At 36.3% G+C, this 22,244-nt stretch overlaps 1 protein-coding gene across 1 annotated transcript; it reads right to left on the reverse strand.

The window, feature by feature from the left end:
* Positions 1-821: 821 nt before the first annotated feature.
* Positions 822-21,417, reverse strand: LOC132126669 (scm-like with four MBT domains protein 1). Its single transcript, XM_059538087.1, has 21 exons — positions 21,281-21,417; positions 18,109-18,165; positions 17,634-17,728; positions 16,053-16,296; positions 15,346-15,434; positions 14,168-14,420; positions 13,040-13,137; positions 11,483-11,584; positions 10,898-11,057; positions 9,005-9,087; positions 8,436-8,562; positions 8,097-8,210; positions 7,540-7,582; positions 7,387-7,457; positions 7,150-7,289; positions 6,099-6,208; positions 5,767-5,942; positions 3,906-4,084; positions 3,210-3,434; positions 2,669-2,797; positions 822-2,237 (listed from the first exon to the last, which is right to left on the reverse strand). Exons 2-21 carry the CDS (start codon positions 18,131-18,133, stop codon positions 2,091-2,093), a joined length of 2,610 nt encoding a protein of 869 aa, XP_059394070.1. The 5' UTR covers positions 18,134-18,165; positions 21,281-21,417; the 3' UTR covers positions 822-2,090.
* Between the last annotated feature and the right edge of the window lie 827 nt (positions 21,418-22,244).

The following is a 22,244-nucleotide window of genomic DNA, read 5'->3' on the forward strand; positions in this document are numbered from 1 at the left end:
TCTATAAATATCTATATATCTAAATATCTATCTATCTATCTATCTATCTATCTATCTATCTATCTATCTATATCTATATATATATACTTACGAAACAGCAAAACGTATGTATTTGTATTGTAAAATGCATATATATATGTGTGTGTATATATATATATATATATATAGATAGATAGATAGATAGATAGATATATAAGGGATGTTGGGGGGTCTATAATTGTTATAATTAATAACTTCATATTTTAAAGCACTTTTTTTAAGTAATTTTTGTACTGTATATGAAAATTTAGCTTTTATTTAACATGGATTATTTGAATTTATAAAAAAATATTTTTATTTAAAATAAATGCTGTTCTTTAGAACTTTCTGTTAATCAAAGAACTCTGAAACCTTAATAACTAATAAGAAAGGTTTCCTGAGCATCAACTTTAACAGAAGGATCACGTGACACTGAAGACTGGAGCAATGGCTACTAAAAATTTAGCTTTGCTATCACAGAAACAAATATATATTTTTAAATATATTAAACAATTATTTTAAAAAATTTCACAATATTACTGTTTTTACAGTATATCAAATAAATAGCTAGTGCTAGTGTTCGAAAATACTTATTTCAAAAAATCTTCTTGACCCAAGACTTTTGAACAATAGTATACACACAAGAGACCATATAATTAGAATGCAGAAACATCTACTTAAACATTATTATCTTTGGTCTATAAATGTATATATCCTAAGTACAAAAATTAATGCATTCATTTTTTTAAAGCTATCATAGCCCCAACCACTTTCTTTTAAATTCACCCCCTGAAAAACAAAAGCAAGATTCTGTTCATTTTATTTTTCTTTTAAATAACAATTTCCACCAACATATAATTAAGAGTAAACCAATATTATTTCAATAAACTTTAATCAAATGGATGAAAACCAGCAAATGAACAAAACAGAATGTGGCAAGACAAGGTTTCAAAACCATCTTTCACCATTCCTCCACAAAATGCTTAAAGAAGAAGTATCAAGGGAAATGGACTGCTAAATCAAGAAAAGGGAGACTGTTGCATATCTCATCATCAATTCAACTACAATCCATAGATAATAAATTAAACGATGCTATCTGGTTGGAAACGGGGCATAGCTTTGCAATTGCAAAACCAAACCAAACCAGTTATTTAGACCATTACATCACAGAGGCCCCTGAAATTATTTAATGCAGTATATGCATTTAAACACAGATGCTGCAATCTACTTCATATTAAAAATATTACTTTTACAAGCAGACACATTTGTAAGAGTACAAGACTCTTCAGTTTGGTGTTGTTGATAAACCCTGGATTTGCCATTATGATTATTATCCCTATCACAGTCACTGACATAACCTGAAATTTTTGTGTGCTTATGTCTTAACCATAACACTTCATCATGTTTTTTATCACTCTGCACTTTTATTTAATAATGCATCGTTAGGATAAGCAAATTATTAGTAGTATTTACAGAAACCACAATGGCCTCATCTTTTACACTGTTGTGTTACAATGTAATTTCCAAGCTTTTTATAGAAAAACCAAACCGAAGTGGGAGCATTAAATCAGTCCCACTAAAATTAAGATCTGCTTATTTACAGTATTTACATTCACGCTTCTGTATGTACACGTTTGCATACCACTTACAGTACATGGGCAATTGTTTTTTTGTGCTTAAGGTAATTGCATTGTCATCCGCTCTACAGTTAATAAAGGTTTCAGAAACAAGAGCTTTGCTTATTGTTGCAGACACTGAATGGACTAGTTCCTCTGACTCAGGTCTAACCTTACCCTGAGGTGAACTAATCTTTAAAAAAAAAAAAAATAATAATAATAATAATTCACAAACTTAACAGTAGTCCAGGCTTAATTTGACATGGAGAGCCCAGCTGTACAAGTACCAGATTCACCCTGTTGAAAACCACCCCTCCAGCAGTATCTAATGGTACGGCAGGTGTCTAAAGCGCTAAGTGATTTTAAAGGTTCTATGATCCATAGAGCACAAGGAAGATCACAAACATTAGGAACGTCACCTAAAATGCCAAATGCCCTGCTCATCTCTACAGAATGTCAACCTGAGCTGGCAAACTGTTGGTAAAATGCTAGCTTGACTCGTTCGATCTGATGGCACAGCTTGATGGCGGGGCCGAGCTTCAGGTCCATACATTCCTGGACAGTGGGAAGATTCAACAGAAGCAGCGCTTGACCGTCAATTTCCTGTAAGATAAATGAAAAACAGAATCACCATCACTAAATCACCAGTAATAAGCATGTGAGCCAGGGAAATGAAGCTTAAATGAGTGTATGGAATGTATTGGGGCCCAAAACCTTTTGGAATCAAATTACTCAAATCTACAAAGCTGGCCACAAATGAAGAATACTCACAACAACGCATTCATTTGTTGCACTAATTTGTTCCCTCATTTTAGGTAAATTGTTCCTATGACTTACTAATAAGTTTTCTCATTTTAATGAAATCGTTTGTTCGTGCTGTACTTATAATATGTTACTGCAGGTAATTGAAGACGCTTTAAAATCCAATCACCGGTGCTTGCAGAAGACTACTACAAGTACTAGGTATAAATGGCAATGTGACTGGATGTTCATGTACTGGAGCTGTGGATATATTAGAGGTGCATGTATATTACTTGATCCATAAAGATGCGTGCCATTGGAGCACAATCAGTGGTCCTGATAAAGCGAACAACATCTGTGACACTCCATTCCAGTGGACTGCTGTCCAAACACAGCTTCGGAGGAACTTCAGTACGTGGACTCTTCAGAAGAGACAGCATAACAGTCAGTACTGCATTATGTGTTATCATACACAAAACAGTACAAAATATAGTTATGGAGTTATATTCCTAATTGTTAAAAGTATACTGCAAGTCAGCAGATCTCAACCGTTTTCACTTCAGGGCCAGATTTAAAGGGCCCCATGGTGTTTGTAGTTTTTATGCTAAAAGCTGCTTTCCATTTTTCCACAGAAACCACTAAAAATAACTATGATGTAATCATACATCTTGATCTTTAGTTGTTTTAGCTTAAAGCATATTTATTCTTATTTTAAATAATTTTTAGCAATTTTACCACCTCGTGGAAGTGTGCTTATACCCCAAGTAGGCCCCAGCCCCATGATTATTAAATGTTATAAATTAAATAACAATTTTCTAATAAGCCTAGTGTTACCTTAGGTGAAGGCGGTCTGTTCTCATCATCTGAGCAGGATGGTGAGCGAGCTTTCCGGCGTCTGCGTGTGGGACGGGGGGTTTCTGGAGGGGAAGGGGAGGGGGTGGGGGGCTGTGACTTCTTCTCTGAATATTCAGAGTCATCCATCAGCTCGTCTTGCAGTTCAGAGCCTGTGTCTTCACTTAGAGAGTCATCCTCATCCAGATCTTCTTCATCACCACTGCCCTGTAAGACCAAACAGTGACATTAGTGGATTTGTAGATCCAGTTTAATGCTCATTCTGGTTAAACTTGCATATATTTTATAATAATGGCCAAGATGTTCATTTTGATGATAGACACATCTGAATTCTGCTCATGGGCTGAATCTAAATGGCAATGACATTAACTCTATGTGCAAATGTTTCACCAGATTGTGCATTTCACATTCTAATGACCACATTAAAACAGATGGTTTCTGAAGATGGTTGTTGTTGAGCAGTTATTCTGAATATATTTGAATTGTATTTAGTGTGGTCCAAACATCTGAAAATCTGGGTTCAAGAGTCTAATAAAGCCTTGAGATAATCTAAAAGTAAAGCGTTAGGATGTAAAAAGGACTAAAGAATCTGGACTATTTAAATGTATATTAAATGCAAAATAGAAGCATTTTCACTAGAGGTCTCAGACTTTTGCAGTCACATGTTGCTTATGTTACCTGAGGGGAACCTGCCGGAGTGTTGTCAACTGAAGCAGAAGAACGTCTCTTTTTGTGGACGAAGAGCTGCTTCCTCCTCTTCCTCCTCCTGCCTCGTCTCTTCACACCTCCCTCTAAGTTAGAGTGTCCGCCAGGAGGTCGGCCCACACGCTTGCTCTTTTTCTTCCCATAGTAATATGCTATAAAACAGGTACTGTTAGTTTTACAGAGCCATTCTGAACAGAAAGTAAAGGAAGGCACATCATTTATACTATCATGCAATTTAAATAAATCATGGATGAATATATCAAGGTCTTTTTTTTCACATACAACATAAAATAATCTGATTTGAGGATTAAATGAGATTTTCCTATGTAACTCCTATATGTACTAGGGGTGTGAATCGGGACTAGTTTCACGATTCAATTCGATTACGATTATCATGTCGATGATTTAATTCGATATCACGATGCATCACGATTATATCACATTTAGTTTGTGCATTTTTAATTATATATGCAGGCTACTTTTTAAAACAATTATGTGAATTAATTATTAATATAATATTAATTAATATATAATGGATTGATTATTGTTAAGAATTAAGTAAATATAGCATTTAACACATACAAGCAAATATAAAGTAATAAAAGGGGGAAAATACAATTACAAGGGATAAACAAAACACTTTCATTAAGTGCTTTCTGTGTTTTAAGTATCCGAAAGTTTACAGATAGGCTAATCATAGTTATGGCTTTTTCTTTTTTTGCCATTTGGTAATTACTGATGAGATCACAGACAGTGGCGGCTTTAATAGGCTGCATTCACACTAATGCATAGATCTATTTCAACATATATTAGATGTTTTGTCCTGCTCTGAAAACATCAGTGATTTTTTACATCGATTTTGTATCATAAAAGTAGATGCAAGTGCATTTAACTGCAGCCACGAGCTTCAGGACAAGCACAAAGCGCAAGTGAAAGTCTGTCAGTACGTGAGTTTCGTGCATCTAATACTAGGGCTGCTCCGATCACGATCGGCCGATCGTTAATGCGCATCTCGTCAGTAAAGCCGGTTCTCTAATCAGCGGTAAATTCCATCAGGTGCATGATTTCACATAGAGCAGCTGTTACTACACAGAGCCGTTGTTAACTGAGAAGATGCGCAATTAACGATCGGCCGATCGTGATCGGAGCATCCCTATCTAATACATAGGCTACTGCATTCCAAACGGCAGAAATAAAAGCACATCTAAAGTAAAAGACTAAAATAACAACAAATGTAAGCACTATCAAGCAATACGCACGTGTCTCACAGCGCATATCCTGTGCAATGAAACCCGCCGCAAATGATTAATTTCGACACCCCTATTATGTACTGATTAGGGCGGTCACTTTTTATTTGATATTCAAATATGCATTCGAATATGACATGAAATATCCGTAATATAACTATAAATAAAATATCAGTTTTTTTTAAATGCCATGTGTAGCGTATTTTTTACAGTCTATGTTTAGACCGTTTGTTTTTTATTTTATTCTTTGCCATCTTATCCAGTAGAGGGCACTCTAGACGTATTGTAGCGTAGGCCCATGACCAAATCCAGCGAATAATAGCTAGCTTACGGTGTACATTTTAGGACATCCTCAGACCTCAGTCATTAAATGAAAAGGCGTCATGCCTCAGACTAAAAGGCTTCAGTCATCGGACAAAACGGCATCGCACCTCGGGACTGAAAAGCTTCAGGTCTCAGGAAAAAAACGCAGATATTCGAATATATTCGAATACATTGCATGATATTCGATATCCGTTCGAATTTGATTTTTCTCAAAAGTGACAGCCCTAGTACTGATATTGATCAAATAGAGAAAAGAGGCTCACTGTATTTGGTTTTGGTAAGCACAGAGCAGTTCTCTGAGCAGCGCTCCAGCACCATTCGTGGGCCGAACAGGTTGGGACAGCACTCCAGCTTAATGCAGGTCTTCCGACAGAAATCAGCCACCTGGTCTGCAGTGCGAACAATCTCTACTGTCGCTCTGTAACTCTTCCCTTTGTACCTGTAGAGCACAAATACTAGTCAGAAAGCTGAAAGCAAACTATTTATGTTAATTATTATAAACAATGATAAAAAAAAACTTGTTCCAACAACCTTTTACAGGTACCCTTGTAGATATGTTTTTTAGGGTTCAATGTGAAGGGCACCATATACTCACTTGGCTTTAAGTGTCTCTCCATGACCCTGCCAGCGGCCCTCCTGGTCCAGCTGCAGCTCTCTCAGCACTCGACTGGGCTTATAGGCAGAATTTATCAGCAGTGTCAGCACCTGGACAGGCCACAGGTTAGTAGGTCAGCATTACCAACACACAGTCAAAACAGAACCGAATAGTTAGACTCCAGTTTCTAAGCCATGTTTAAAGTTATTACAAAATGATAGGAGCAAAAAGATAAAAGCATACACATATTGTTTCAAAGCAGCTTTTCAGAAAATGTATGTTTCTACATTTCAATTAAGATTGATCTGTTATCTGACTGATCCGTTAGTTAACAACACATATTCACTGTGACCGCCTATCTATAGGACAGAAACCATAAACAAATAGGCTTTTATCTTACTAAATAATTGTTCAGATTTTTACATCGGGCTATAAAGTGGTTAAGATTATTATTTTTTATTATGTACTACTATAAATGTATTACATTTTTTGTAATGCTTTCGAAAAAAAAGTCTCTTATGCTTACTAAGGCTGAATTTATTTGGTCGCAAATACAGTAAAATCAGTAATACTGTGAAATATTAGTTCAATTTAGAACCATTTTCTATTTTAATAAATCTTAGAGTACAATTTATTCCTGTGATTCAAAGCTGAATTTTCATCATCATTACTCCAAGTCTTCAGTGTCACATGATTCTTCAGAAATCATTCTAATATCCTGATTTGCTATTCATGTTCCTGTTATTATCTATGATCAGACACTTTGTGTCATGTCTTAGACTTAGAACGCATTTGATCCCTGTAAAAACACATGATAAGTAAAAATGTATAGCCTGAATGTACTGTACGTAAGTCGCTTTGGATAAAAGCGTCTGCTAAATGCATAAATTTAATTTTTAATTTAAAAATCACCAATATACATTTTTGCACAGTTTTATACAGCAGAATAGGAGGTTTTAAATACAATGAACAACATTTACTAATTACATTTTGTAATTTAGAAAGAATTCATTAAAAAAACACTGCAAATTAGCAGTGTGTTATGGCTAACCTCCTTCAGCACCAGGACACAGTTCCCAGGTCCCACACACTGCGGCAGCTCTGCAATACGCCCCTTATTGAGGTAGGGCCCTGAAAAGCAGCGATGGTTAAAATAGATCTTGGGGCAACAGTACTTCCCATTCGCCTGCCCTGTTGGTGACACAGACAAGATTAAAATAGTACCACGTTAGAGAGCCACTGAGCTTTTATTAGAGTGTAAACTGACAAGGATGTGAAGAAATGTTACCCATCTCAGCCTGACTGCTGTTAATCTGTTGTTTGGTAGTATCAGGTGAGGAGTCTTTGGATGGTACCCGACTGTGATGAAAGAGATAAATGAGTGTTTTTCCATAATCACAAGTACTTGAATTCATTTCAAACACTTTTGCGTCTTTCTTACTGTTTCTCTGGCTGAACAACTGCAACCTTTCTCTGTTTCTCCACTGCAAAGAACACATAAAATATGAATTTCTGTCTCTTAAAAAGCCAACCCTAGTTATATATTTAAAATATATGTTAATGGATAAAATCTATTAACATTTACTGACATATAACTTGAGACTTACTGATATAAAAATGATAATTTAACTTTATTTGGAGTACTATGTGTACACAATGCACATTTCTTAATATTAGCCAATGTGTTTTAATATTACTACCGATGAGGCCTATGATCTGAATAATATCGACCTTTAAATCCAAGATATTTAGAGTGTACCTATATTTATAAGTTATATTTGCAATAGCACAACCAAATATTCTTCAGTATATCTTTAGCTGGACTTCAGCACTAATTCTTCACATTTATAGTGCATTAAGTACAAAATAAGTTGTTCCAATTTAGCAAACTTTAAGTATATCAGTTTAGTATACTGAAAGTGTTACTAGGGAACATCAAATATAAATATAATTTCAAGAAATAATTTGTGTTCATAGCCCCTCGGCTGTAAAACTGACCTCTGGGCTTCTGGGGGTGTAGAAGAGGATAGCCATTGGTCTCACACCAGCTCACTGGAAAAATATCTATGGAGTCTGTGTGAACTATGATCTCTGGGATGGCTTGCTTCAGACCTGAACAAAGAGCGGGAGGGAGAGATAAATAAGCCTACTGACCTTCTGTGATGTACACAGAGGGTTAAACCCAGTCTTATTTTAGTCCATTAGTGGTCTTGCTATTTTTAATCAGGGTCTCTGCTTTTTTAGTTTCCTCTGAATCCAGTTCAAGACGACACTGCATAATTATTTTTGGTCATTCAGAGCTGCCATGCTAAAGAAAAAACAGTGTTGACACCACACCTTCCAAACGAATCCACATGTGTTGACCTTTGACCTTGGTAACAGTTGCTACGTGAATGTTTTCAGGGCAGAGTGGGTTAACAGCCTCCAGCATCATGGACTCTTTAATGCACTGATCAGAAGGGTCCTACAAGGAAATTGAAAAAGCAAGTCAAAGTCTTGCAATAAATTCTAATCGTTTGAAATAAATAATTACTTTTAATAATTTATTAAAATGCATTAAATTGACATTTTAAATTACATTTTCAATGCTATAAAATATTTCCAGGTTCTTTTGAGCATTCTATTCATATATATATATATATATATATATATATACACAAAAAAAAATATTTATATATTAAGTCACAATTTACTGAGAATTATTTTTGTCAAATGGTATAATTTCTTAAATTAACTAATATCAAAAGTACTTCATAAGGTTTTTTTATTATTAAAATGAGTTTTCAAAAATGTACCTCTATTGAAGTATATCATTTATGTAAAATTTGCATTTTTAATGCATCTGTAATGTGTTTAATGTATTTTTATAATATCTTTGCCCCAAATATGCAGAATAGGAAACTCACAGGAGGAAAGCATTGCTGAGGGGCTGCTTCAGCTTCACACTGCTTTAGATAGTCTGCCCAGTCAAAGTCCTGACCTTGGAACCCTACACAAACACACACACACACAGGTCAACAAGTGCACCTGAGACACGGTCAACTGCATGACTCATTACCTAATATACATACAGATTAAAAAAGAACTGACAACACTAGATGAAACAAGATTTAACTTTGAAGTAAATCACAAACAGAGTCCCAGTGGCAATTGAAATGATGAACTAATCAATATGTTGATTGGCAATTAGCAGCATGTGAGGCGTAAAAGAGATCTGACAATAATCACATTGATATGTGAATGCTCACACCAACAAAGGTCCAAAGAGCTCAAATAGTGTCTCCCAAACTAAGACCACAGTATATCAAAATAACCTGGTGTCAAGAAAATACCTGGAAACCAGATCAAAATAAATGATGATCACCCAAATGGTTTTATGCTTGGCTGAAGCCTCAGTGTCTGTTTCTTCCTCTACAGTCAAAAATCTGGGTGTTATTTTAAACCGCAACTTGTCTTCTGACAATCATATTTCCCATGTTACAAAAACAGCATTCTTCCATCTTATAAACATTGCCAAGCTACAAAACATGTTATCTGTTTCTGATGCAGAAAAGCTTGTTCATGCATTCATCACCTCTAGACTGGAATATTGTAACGCACTTCTATGTGGCTGTCCTGCATCTTCAATAAACAAGCTACAGGTAGTCCAAAATGCAGTGGCTACAGTCCTTACCAGGTCAAGAAAATATGAACATATTACCCCAATTCTACAGTCTCTGCACTGGCTACCTATTAACTTCCGTATCAGTTACAAAATATTATTACTTATCTATAAGGCCTTTAATGGTTTAGCTCCTGCGTACCTAACTATCCTTCTGCCAGGCTACAATCCATCACGCTCCCTAAGGTCACAAAATGCTGGACTTTTGGTAGTACCTAGGATAGCAAAGTCCACTAAAGGAGGAAGAGCTTTTTTGCATTTGGCTCCCAAACACACTCTCTGTTTAAATCTAGATTAAAAACACATCTCTTTTGTTTATCTTGGGTTAAACAAATAAATTTTGCTTGGTTGGAACAGCAGCTATGCTAACTATAACTCTATTTATTTCTCTGTTTTTGCGTAACTAGGATTAACTCAAGCTCCAGTATGGATCCAGAACACCTGAGAAGAGATGATGCCAACCCTAACATAACATACACAACTACCAAACTTTGCTATAAGTTTAATTGCATTATATACCAATTGCTGTTAATAGTGTTCACTGTCTGTTTGATTACGTCTTTAATTGATTTTTCCGTACATTTCAGCCATATGTACATTAACTGAGTCACCACTTATAAGCTACTACTAAATATTGTAGAAACGTAATTTTCTGTAAAGTTGCTTTGGACCAAAAAGCGCTATACAAATATACTTGAATTTAATTTAATTAAATAATGGCATGTCCAGTTGTCCCACGGCAGCCATTAGGTCTAATGACTGCTCTGCTGGGCAGTATAACTGCCAACAAATGAAGCCATTTTTCAGGACAGAGAGCATCCTACAGTAAAGACACTGCTCGCTCATGTATACACATTACCACAAAACAAATGTTTCATGGACAGCAGGAAATGCTTGGTGGCATATTCAATCGGCAGATATTTTAAGCAAAGTTTTCCTGCTCGAGAAAAATTATGCAATTTTCCCTTAAAGACAGTTTAGGACTTTTAAGACAGCATTCCAAGAAAAGAAGCTGTTCTGAAAGAAAAGGGTGGACCTCCTTTCTGTTAGGTCCTTTTATGAATAAATTGTTAGACATTTGTGTTATTTCACTTTCCTTACTGTATATGACAATTAAAAGCAGGCTAAATGTAAGGACCTGGAGGAGGGCTGAGCTTGACTCCATTCTTCAGGCTCCACTGTGTAGGGAAGATTCCTGGACTGTCTCTGTGACATAGGAAAGAGCGTCCACCTCCCTCTTTCTGTGACTCATTTCTCATATCATCCATTTGCACCCGAAAGAAATGGTCATTAAACACCTGTCACACACAGACAAACACTTAAATGAATAGAGAACACAGAGCTAAGAAGAAGGACACAGCTCTACAACTAGTTTTCCTGTTCATCCTAAACTCAGTTATCTGGAATACACCCATGTTTATGGAAAACACTCATCCTTCAGTGTGAAATGTCTGACCTTCATGTGTGGTAACATTGAGGAGACTAATTCTCTTGAACCTTCTGAAGGCCTGTTTAAGCCAGCATCATTAATAACAGGCAAAGGTTGTGTTTGACAGAATACTAACTGAAAAATAGAGGTCATTTCTGCTTTATAATCCCAATTTAGCACTACATTTGTTTATTACAGAGCTATATGTAACAGCACAGTATTAGTGTAACTGGTCCAAACTACAACAGTTTACACAAATTGTGGCGGTGATAACTTTAGGGTCCATCACGATACCTTCTTCACAGTGGCTGGACTGATGGTGAAGGGAGCTGCTGGGTCCACAGCTTCCAGCTTCATCCCTTCAGTAAAGGAGTGTGGATTGATGGCTGATCTGTCCTGAATACAGAAACTGGTTTATAGTCTGAATATGACGGAATAATTAAAAAAATAAAGAACAAGCAGATTAAGCATTGTCATTGTTTCACACACTACAATATACACAGACAAAAAAAACACACACATACGCATATATATGCATACTATTATGCCATATTTAGCCATATAGCCATATTTATTTACAGCTTGTGTCAGCACAAACCGTCTTTTGCCGTTAAAAAAGTACTGTAAGGATTTACTAAAAAAGTGCAGTGAAGAATTAGCACTGAAAAGGTGTGGAGTGGACACTTATTTTTGCGCCTGACCTTATTGGATATCCATTTGTAGGAGTTTCCCTTTCAGATGCAAAATTTATGAGAGGAGAGTATTTAAAAGGATCACGTAACGTGATTAACGTTTGCACTTGTCAAATTACTGCTATCGGCGGTATTTTTTAATGCCCCAAAAAAAACATGTCTTAAAGCAGGCGGTAATTTGCACTGCTCTTGGTAGATTATGCTGGCCATTATGCAAATTATCTGGTTGCATCTGTGTTCTTCAATGTGGACATTGTCAGTAAATCACACAGAATTTTTCCCTACCATCTGCGCATTTATAGATATGCTAACGATAATTTGCCCTGTTTAGTAAATCTGGCCCTAAAACTTAAATTCAAATGATGGGGATTAATTAATACATATTGAGTTCAGACATTGTGGTCTAACTAAGACATTGAGGTAAAAAGCGATATAAATACTGTTCAGTTTCTTGCACAGACCGATAGTTGTGTCTTTACAAATCAATGTATCGTCACAAGCCACAGGGTTTAATTTGGTTTTGTGTATGTTTTATGACTCTCAAAGCCATGATTCCCATCCACTGACATTATACGACTTACAGACTGCAAGTTTGAGTTAAAAATCAAAAATGTTTGTGTTCTACTGTAGAACAAAGTCACCTACATCTTGGATGCCCTGGGGGTAAGCAGATAAACATCGAATTTTCATTTTTGGGTGAACTATCCCTTTAAGGGATATTTCACACAGAATGCCTTTCATGGGGCAAAACAAGGCACTGGAATGGGAAAATGTTTCAAGAGATGTTTTTTTTTCAAGTTGAGCTTCATTTAACTTGACGCAGTGTTCATGTGCACATGCTCTAAAAGATGCTACAGCAAGAGTCAAAGATATCCATCAAGTGCATGTTTACAAAGAAAAATCTGCAGAGGAACGCAAAAACGTGTTCTGTGTAATCAGCTCCCAAAAATGCCTCCATCCAAGATAACCTCTAATTCATTTCCTACATTGATGACCCTGGTGCAACCTGCAATTAAGCGCTTTGCTCAAGGTCACAAAGGTCACAGTGGATCTCCATAACTCTCCATTTAATGGATCCCACCAACAGGGTTAAAACAAGCAACCTTGGGGTCAAAGTCAAGTTCTACTAAACACTAGTAGTTAATCAGCCTTTACTGACCCTGTAAAACTCCTCGTTGATGCTGGAGTCCTGAACCTGTGAGGAGACGGTCTTCTTAACCTCCTCCCATTCAGCTTCAGTGCGCAGCGCAAGCAGAGCTACAAACAAACATTCACAAAGACACGATCACCTCTCTGCTGACCACATCACATGTGTTTATCTTCTAAAAGCTAGTGGACTCTGTTCTAAGCCCCTGTAAACCCTTCCCCCATCCACCAATCCCTACTATTGATTAGCTGAACTGTAATATGTGGGTCTCCTAGGGTAAAAGTACTTTAGTAGCGCTTAGGAGCACAATACGGGCCACCTGCCTTTTTGTGCACGATCTAAACTTCCAGCATGGAACGGTTAATTTGATTTGCACATTAATAGGTCAGGAAGAATCTACTGTGAATCCTGTTGGTCTGTTCATTCAATCATCGAGCCACAGCAACATGCAGCAGCAACAACCCTAAACATTCACATTTATTTCTAATTTCTGCTTCTGTTTCCATGGTTTTAGCTGCACTGACCACTTACATTCTTCAGAAGCTAGCTAGTGCTTGATTTGGTACAGCATTGAGCACATAAACATGAAAACTGGCCATGCTAGTAACAAAATCACACGCTGTGTAGTTCATCCTAATTATTTTTTAAATGTTATATGCTAAGGACTTTTAATTAGTGCTGTCAAACAATTAATTGCATCTAAAATAAAAGTTTTTGTTTTACATAATATGTGTGTGTACATTATTTTATATATATATATATATATATATATATATATATATATATATATATATATATATATATATACAATATACACTGTATACACACACATACATGCATGTGTAAGAAACATTTTATGTTTATATTTTAAATATATTTATATATAATATAAATTACATGAATATAAATATATACTTGTAAATATTTTCTAAATATATACTGTATGTGTATTTATATATACATAATAAATGTAGACAGTACACACATATTATATAACACGTACATATTACATATAATATGTAAACAAAAACTTTTATTTTGGAAGCAATTAATCGCGATTAATGGTTTGACAGCACTACTTTTAATTTGATTTTCGATATTTCAAGATACAAAGATCTTTAGAAATGATAAATCCCTCACCCCCTGGTGGTCTAAGGGTGCAGCTGTGCTCCTGTGCCCAGCCTGGCAAATGAAGCAAGGGGTCCAGGTAGAAGACCCATGTGATAGATTTGGTGTCAGGGAGCCCGTCTGTGCCGGCATATCGAAGACGCAAGCGACCGGCTATGTTCTCCTCAATCACTGCAGACCAGACCACCTCAGCATCCTGACGGTCCACTAGCTCGACGTTTAGACCCGGACTTAACAGATCTATAGGATTACAGCCACGCTGAGCCTACAAACACAAAAGCAAAAGTTCCATGCATGGAGATAATGTAATATGTCATATCTTAGCAAATAACTGTGGAAATTTAACTGTTGTGCTACAAACATCAATTTAAAAACCATAGCTATAACAATGGGTCATTAATTTATAATTGTAATTAATGTTTTTTTAATAATGTTCGAGGTTAATCTTCATGTAATAATGAAGTTTCAAATTAAAAAAACTCATGTCTTTCCTACCTGCTTTTTTCCCTCCAAGTATTTGTATGATTTAAATCTTAATATTTTGCTTTTTACATTTTAACAGCACTTTGGGTTGGTACAATGTTTTTGAAAGAAATATCTTGTACTTGCCAAGGCAGCATTTCTAAAATACAGTAAGATACGGAAATATTGTGAAATATATTAAAAAATATTAAAAGAACTGTTTTCTATTTTAATATTTTTTTTTATGCATTTTATTTTTTCTGTGATGGCAAAAGCTGATTTTTAGGCATCATTCCTCCAGTCTTCAGGGTCGCGTGATCCTTCAGAAATCAGTGTAATATGCTGATTTGCTGCTCAAGAAATATTTCTTATTATATTATCAATGTTTAAAACGGTTGAGCTTCCTATTTTATTATGATTTTTTTTTTTCAAAAGAGCATTATTTATTAAAAATAGAAATCTTCTAAATGTCTTTACTGGAAAATCAGTTTAATGTGTCCTTGCTAAATGTAAGCATTCATTTAAAAAAAACTTATTATTATAATAAATTGAGTAAATACTGCATCTGCTGAGTTTACATACTCAAAACACTGAGATACCGATTGCAGTAAAAACGTCTCTTAGTTGACTTGAAATATTAATTTCAATATATCATGCTATCAGTTTATTTTTCAAATAATAACCAGCTCTCTATACATTTTCTCCTACATTCATGGCCTATCTCTTACCCCTTCCAGGAGACTAGCAGGTACACTGCAGGATTCAGACAGAGCTTTCTCCAGCAGCGCTTCCCAGTCCTGGTGCTTCTCACGGACACCTGAGCACAAATTCAGAGCATTTTAAAGACATAACAGATCTTTATCCTGCTGACAGATTTATGCCATTATGATGGCTTCACCATTGACATGGTATTTTGGGCTATAAGCACAGCTGTCAATAAGGCACAGGCAGCCAGAAGCAAAATGCCAGCAACCATCTGGACTCCCCCACGTCTTTACCTACTGCACTCTACTGCAGGATTTTATTAATAAAAGAAGCTTTAAGTATTAAAACGGGTCTTTTAATAATTTCAGAGGAGTAAAGGCCATGCCCATCAGCAAGCTGCAAGCTAAATAAAAGCCCCAACACAAATACCCCTCCCCCATTTCCTGAATATGCCCACAAATCGACTGTGAACAACCACCTACAGGAATTAGCACTGCGCTGCTAGCAACACAGCACTTGAAGAATGTAAAGAAATATGCTAATTTGGCACTGTACGGACGATGCGCACCAAGCTTTTTTGAAATGAGAGCATAACCTCTGCAGAGCCTAAATTCAAATCATCTTTACCTAAAAAGGCACATGTTCTCTTGAGTGAGTGACTAAATGAAACATTTAGGTTCTAATCATCATAAATTAGACAGCACAGTGAAGCTGCTAAGTCTCTGCTCACCCTCTGGAGGTCTCATCGGTCGACCCTGCTGCTTGCTCCATCCGATCGGGTGCAGGTCAGCGGTCATGATGTCACACCAAAAGTCGGCACGCCGGTCATCTTGGTAACCCTCATATCGTAGCAACAGCAGCTGTCCGCAGGTGGTGATTATTGTGGCCACCCAGTATGCCGTTTCTGTTTCAGTACGCACACACACCTCCAGCTTCATACCTGGAGTCAGACCGGTCTCCAGGCCCTGGTCCACCTGCAAAGAAAAAACACTGGTCTGAGCAGATGACAGAGCAGACACATGGCCAGGTGACACCTGGTGAGTAAACAGAGTCTAACTTTGGTCTCACAGTATTTATAAACTACTGAAGTATTTATTAACACTTTAACATTTTTTTATTTTATATTATACGTTTTCTTCTTTCTTTTGAATACATTCGTCAAGTGTTTGTGTCATTTTTTTTATGTGTTTGTGTCATTCTTAATTCATCTAATATTTTATTTACATTTTAAGCTTTAATTTATTCACTTGAAATTATTTTAATAGATTTAGTTTTAGTTAACAATAACAACACGGAAATATATATATATTTTGTTTTGCAACAGGTTTTACAAACACTTCCTTGTCTGCCATTGGTCAAATACAGATAGTCGCTCTCTCAGCTACTTTTTGATTTCCTGTTTCTGTGCTGGGACTGTCAGGAGGCACAGACAATCTACCAATGCATTACTTATAGCTGTTTTTTCATATCAATTATTTCATGCAACTAAAAATGACAGACTTCAACATATAAGCACGCTGCATGCCATCCATTTATGTCAAATACCTTCAATGAAATACATTTTAATGTGAACAAATGGTTGCCAATATTATCAACATCAAATACATTCAGTGACTATGACAATCTGACAGCTATAGGTCATTCAGTGAACTCTGCAGACACTAAATTCACACTAAACACTAATATTATAGCATATAACTATGATGAAAATCATCAACTTAGAGGACGTTTTTTTGCCCCAACAATTTAAATACCTGGGGAATTTGGTCAGTGGTATTCTTGTCTCATGCCAAGGTTAATTTCTGACCCAGCAAATTAATTCTTTAACATCTAAATGGTCACTTATTGGTCTTACAGATCCCGTGAGAATAGGAATACATCACTAATGCACAGCGAATAATCTAAATGTTGACTTGTTTTCTTACACGCTGGCTCTAGTGCACTCTCTCTACATTTCTGTTTTTGCCATCAGACGCAACAGAACGCAATGTCTCAAAAAGTTGGGTATTGGTGGATTCAAACCTAATTCTTTAAAAGATCCAGCTCAAAAGAGCAGTTCATCGATGAATCATTTAGGTAGCTCACATAGCTCCTGCAGGAATGGCAAGGTCATTGATAAAAGTTTCTTCCAAATGAATAAAAATCTACTCTAGCTGCTTGCATCAGTGTAATAGAAAAACGTGTTTTTGTCACATCCGAATTTGATTAAAAGCTTTCAGCTTGGTTAAAAAAAAAATGTCTTCTTTTCTTTAGATTCTAGAGATTCATTATAGTGGTGTAGCACAAACACAGACTGGCCCGGTTTACTCACATGTTTAAATGCATGATGAGGAACAGAAAGTGCCCCGGTTTCCTCCAGGTAGTCATCCCAGTTAAACTCTGACACATCTTGACCAGAGTCTGCATCTGAAACATTGAACAACCAATAACTTAAACACTGCAGAGTTCATTCAGCTCAGTCCACACACACAGCCTCGTCACCTCACATCAAACCATATCAACAGAGCGTGAAAGTGAGTGCTGATATAGAGATATATATATATATATATATATATATATATATATATATATATATATATATGGTGATAACAGGCAGGCGCTCAGGTTGTGCAGAAATGTCCACCACTCTCTGTCAAGGACAAACACTGTGCCAGTACAATTTATTTTCATATGTGCAATACAACTCTCAATACTATAATTTTCAGGGTAAAAAAATTGGACTATAGTTTTGATTTTCTTCAAATTATTTAGCAACAGCGCAGAAGAAAAGAAACTAAATAGCTTACCAGACTCCAGCGCCTCAAGGCTCATGTCTGAACCCCCGGAGGACAATCAAACCGTTTCTACGTGAATAATAAGGAAGGGAAAAAAACAACAGATGAGGGAAAAACAAACACTGAAACAAAGAGAGATGAATTATTATATTAGAATAACAATTCATATAAAAGAAATTCTGTAAAAGTATTTGCATGTGTGTGAGAGAGAATGCAGAAACATGAGGAGACTTGCACAAGCCACATTTCACACAGCCTAGTTCATTTAAGTAAGTGGGAGGAGGAATCCTAAGATAAAAGCCACTTCTGTCACTCAGACTCCCCACATCACCTTTGCGAAGCAAAAATGCACCACAAACCCAATATAGCTTTGCAAAATGAAACATTTGGCTATATATAATATTGCCTAAACAGCTAAGACTCTAATAATGCAACATTTATGGACAAAGGGAACCCAAAATGAACATTTAACTAGAAACTTTGAAAGTTCTGTTTCAAGCTCAACATGCAATCTGAAATGTCACTCAGAAATGCAAAAAGAAAGAAAATGGTTACCAAAGTTGCATTAACTCTGTCTATTCATCCAGAACTGTCAAGCTGTTTTTGTGAAGGTTGACATCTCTATTAAAGAGAGTCAGACATTCTCCCTGACAGCCGTTGGTGGGCCACGACCCTCATGCTCTGCTGGGATCAACTCTTTCAGTCCACCCCCCTTCACTCCAGCACTGTCCCAGAGCCCCGGAGCACAGCCCAGGCCACGGACACAATGTACTGGGGGTCATGGTGGTCTCCAATAGGGATTGAAAAGAGCAGCAAGGGCTGTTTAAAAAGCCATGTTGCTGTCCCTCAGTATGAAGATCAACTGAACTCTAAAGCATTATGTGAAGAAATTACCCTTACAATAAAAAAAAACCCTGGTTTCCGCTAAAAAAAAACAACAACAATAGTAATTTAGTGTTACTAAAACAATGGTGGGAGCTTGTATAAGCCTGTTAGGGCATAAAATAAATAAACTGCACATATTGTAGAAACTGTACAGTACTTTGTCAGAAAGTTGTTGGTACTACCATAGTGATTTTTATTTATTTTTTATCAGAAAGAAAATATACAGCCATGGTGGACAGTGTTTGACTCAATGTCTGCAACTCTAAAACACTTGGAAGTGTTTTTGTTTTAATGCATCTTAAAGGTTGATATAATATGTGTCTCTAAACCATGTAAAATAATGACAAGTACAAAAAGCACTAACACTAATTTTGTGCAATGAATTAACTGTGGAAATTCAAATTCCTTTTTTAAATTCATTATTACTATCCTGTAACCGTCGCATTTTAAACATTTTGATTCAAAATGCCAAACAAATGGGAAATATGAATTTGAAAAGGCAAATAAATTAGCAATGTATTTTTTTTTAAATACAATTACATCTTTATCTATTTGAAGTACACTACATTTTCATTGTTACAGTAGTCTGGTTAAAGGAGAACTAGGGATGATGTAGTAACTATGGGAAATGGGCAGAAACTATGGTTGTCATGGTGATTTTTTTAAGTGAAAGGAAGTCTTTGTTTTCATTGTCTGTATCTCAGCGTTTTTGTGCTCCATCCTAAACATAGATAATATTTTCATTTTTGTATGTGACAAAATAGTTTAGAAATCTACTAGTCCCAAACCTGTTAAATAACATCATGTGGAAATAACACTAATCCACGTTATGTTATTCTTTGTGTTATAAACAATTTTGAGCATAATTTTGAGCATGAATTTACTGTGGTAATTAAACTTGGTCTCTTAACCACTCCTCCTGATTACCTTTTAATTTTTTTATTACTTTTTTTTTTAAATGGCAAGCATATGGGGAAAATTATTTTAAAAAGCAAATAAAAATAGCAATGATGCCTAATTTTGTCAATTGCAGAGAAAACCCTTAGAATTTGATTCAAAACCAATTTCTTTCATCCATTAATCAACATGAAGCCATGCTCTTTATATTTCTAATTCTAACACAAAAACGTACCACTTCTACAGTGATGATGGTGCATGTAGTGCACGAAAAGACCCAGCGGAAATCTATTTCTGGTGTGTCTATGAACCCTCAGCACATTCCTGCCAAACTCTACCGCTTCATAACTTCAAACTAAAGACAACTTCCCTCCATTGATCAAGGTATACACAAACACAAGCGAATTACGGCAACGAGAGGAAGAACAGGACAAATGACGCAGTGACCGTTATCACGTGCACAAACGCGTCCAGAGACATTCTGGCGAGTTCTTCTTACATACTGTTGTGAAGAATGAAAGGACTTTTATAAGAATAATATTATTCTTGTTTAGACAAATTATCAGTTCAAAAGTCAAATACCCCCTTTTTAATTGTTTTTTTTAAGAATATCTAATAGTGAAAACGACATGCGAAACGATGTTTTCCTGTGTTTTTATGACCGAACGAAGACAAACGGGAGCGCGAGTTCTTCACAATGGAGTGATGGTGACTTATAACACAACTTCTCTTATGTAACACGGCCAGAGAATGAAACTGTCACCAATTTCTGAAAGCGCTTGAGGAAGCTCACCATTAAACTTTGTCTTTTAAACATGAACATCACTAAGCCTCCACAAAACAACACGATCTCCTACAATCACAATAATGCACCATTGTTATGTATAACCACTGGCCAAATACACGCCATTAAGAAGGTAACGATAAATAGAACCGATAGCTGTTGTATAATTTGAATCATTTAGTGAATGCAATTCATAGAAATCGCCCAACGAGGGATGATGATAGTTCGCTGGTGTGTTCGGCTAGCTACATATGACTGGATAATAGCATTTCATACATTCACGCCGATCAGGCAACTTTCATTCCAAGAGACACATCGCGCAATTCAACATTATTAGACACGAAACATTTTCTCGGCGCTGTTTCGCGAGGCTTTTTTTGTTGATTAGAGTGCGGCTGATTTCGTGCACATGCTAGAAACGCCTGTAACCAAGTCAAGTTACTGAAACGTCATAGCTTAAGCAATAGAGCCAGGCACTCATACGAGCGAGCACAAGTCACCTTTTTTTTGGAGACGGGAAAAAAGATGCAGGCAAAGCAAAATCGCTCGTTAAAGCCAAAGTCGATTAGGGCAAAGGGTAAAATACGTAAATATTTGGGAATGCATTTCGTTTCTTACCAGAGGGGAGTTTTTCAAGTCGGTTTTAGATGCCGTGTCTTTTTCCGCCTAGTCGTTCACGACCTCATTCCAATATGGCACAAAGTGCGAGTGCGCATGCGCCGTGTCTCGCGCGAGCCTCTCATCCACGAGCCCGGGGATTGATATTTGTTGGCTTTCAGCGATTAAAAAAAGGCGAACTTGCCACATATTTGAACAGACCGTTAACAGTCCCCCCCCCCCAAAAAACAACACTGAAATAACGTTAACACAGCACTTCTGTCGATAATTAGAGTTTTAATTTGAAATGTGCATAAGCTGAACAATAAAAACGCTGGGACGCAATATTAAACGGTTGCTTATAACTGTCATAACCTGTTTAGGTCTTCGCTGCGCGGAGGTTAGCGGTTATTCTGGTTTCTATAAGTTAATGGGATGTATTCAATCAATAATGTTGTTTACGAGGTTTGCCGCCCTGCCTCTCCGTCGTTTTGTTCAGTAAAGTGTTTGTCCTTTTGGCTAGAACGTACCATTAAACAGAATCTGTCTTTATCTATCGCAACTGCGCCACGCTGAGCAACCTGCTCCTCCATGTAAGTCATCTTTCTGGATCCTTCTGTGGAACACTGATTTCACATTTGAAATGTGATTGATTTATGTATAGCATACTGGAGATAAAATGATTGATACAAAAACTTTGAATCTCCATTTTCCTTTTGGTGTCTCTTAGGTCAACATTAAAAAAAAAGAGAGAGAAAACAATCATTTTAAAAAAGGATTTCAAATAAATCAGCTTTGTTTACTAGGTCAGGAACTGACATTTGTCCCCATAAAGTATAGATTAAATAATTTATCCCATAAGAGAGGGCTTATCTCTTTGACAGAAGAAACAAAAACTAAAAGGCTTTTAATAATTTACTTGATTTAAAACCTTTTGATAGTCGTGGTTTACTTAACACACTAATCTTTTGGCAATATGATGCAC

Source organism: Carassius carassius, chromosome 44 (genome assembly GCF_963082965.1).
Source record: "Carassius carassius chromosome 44, fCarCar2.1, whole genome shotgun sequence".
NCBI lineage: Eukaryota > Metazoa > Chordata > Actinopteri > Cypriniformes > Cyprinidae > Carassius > Carassius carassius.

Coding starts and splice junctions, on each gene's coding strand:
- LOC132126669 (XM_059538087.1), bottom strand. CDS start 18,133: ATGAGCCTTGAGGCGCTGGAGTCTG. Junction 11,585..13,039: donor TCAACGAGGAGTTTTACAGG/GTCAGTAAAGGC, acceptor TTCTGTATTCAG/GACAGATCAGCCATCAATCC. Junction 8,563..9,004: donor CTCAGCAATGCTTTCCTCCT/GTGAGTTTCCTA, acceptor ATTTCCTTGTAG/GACCCTTCTGATCAGTGCAT.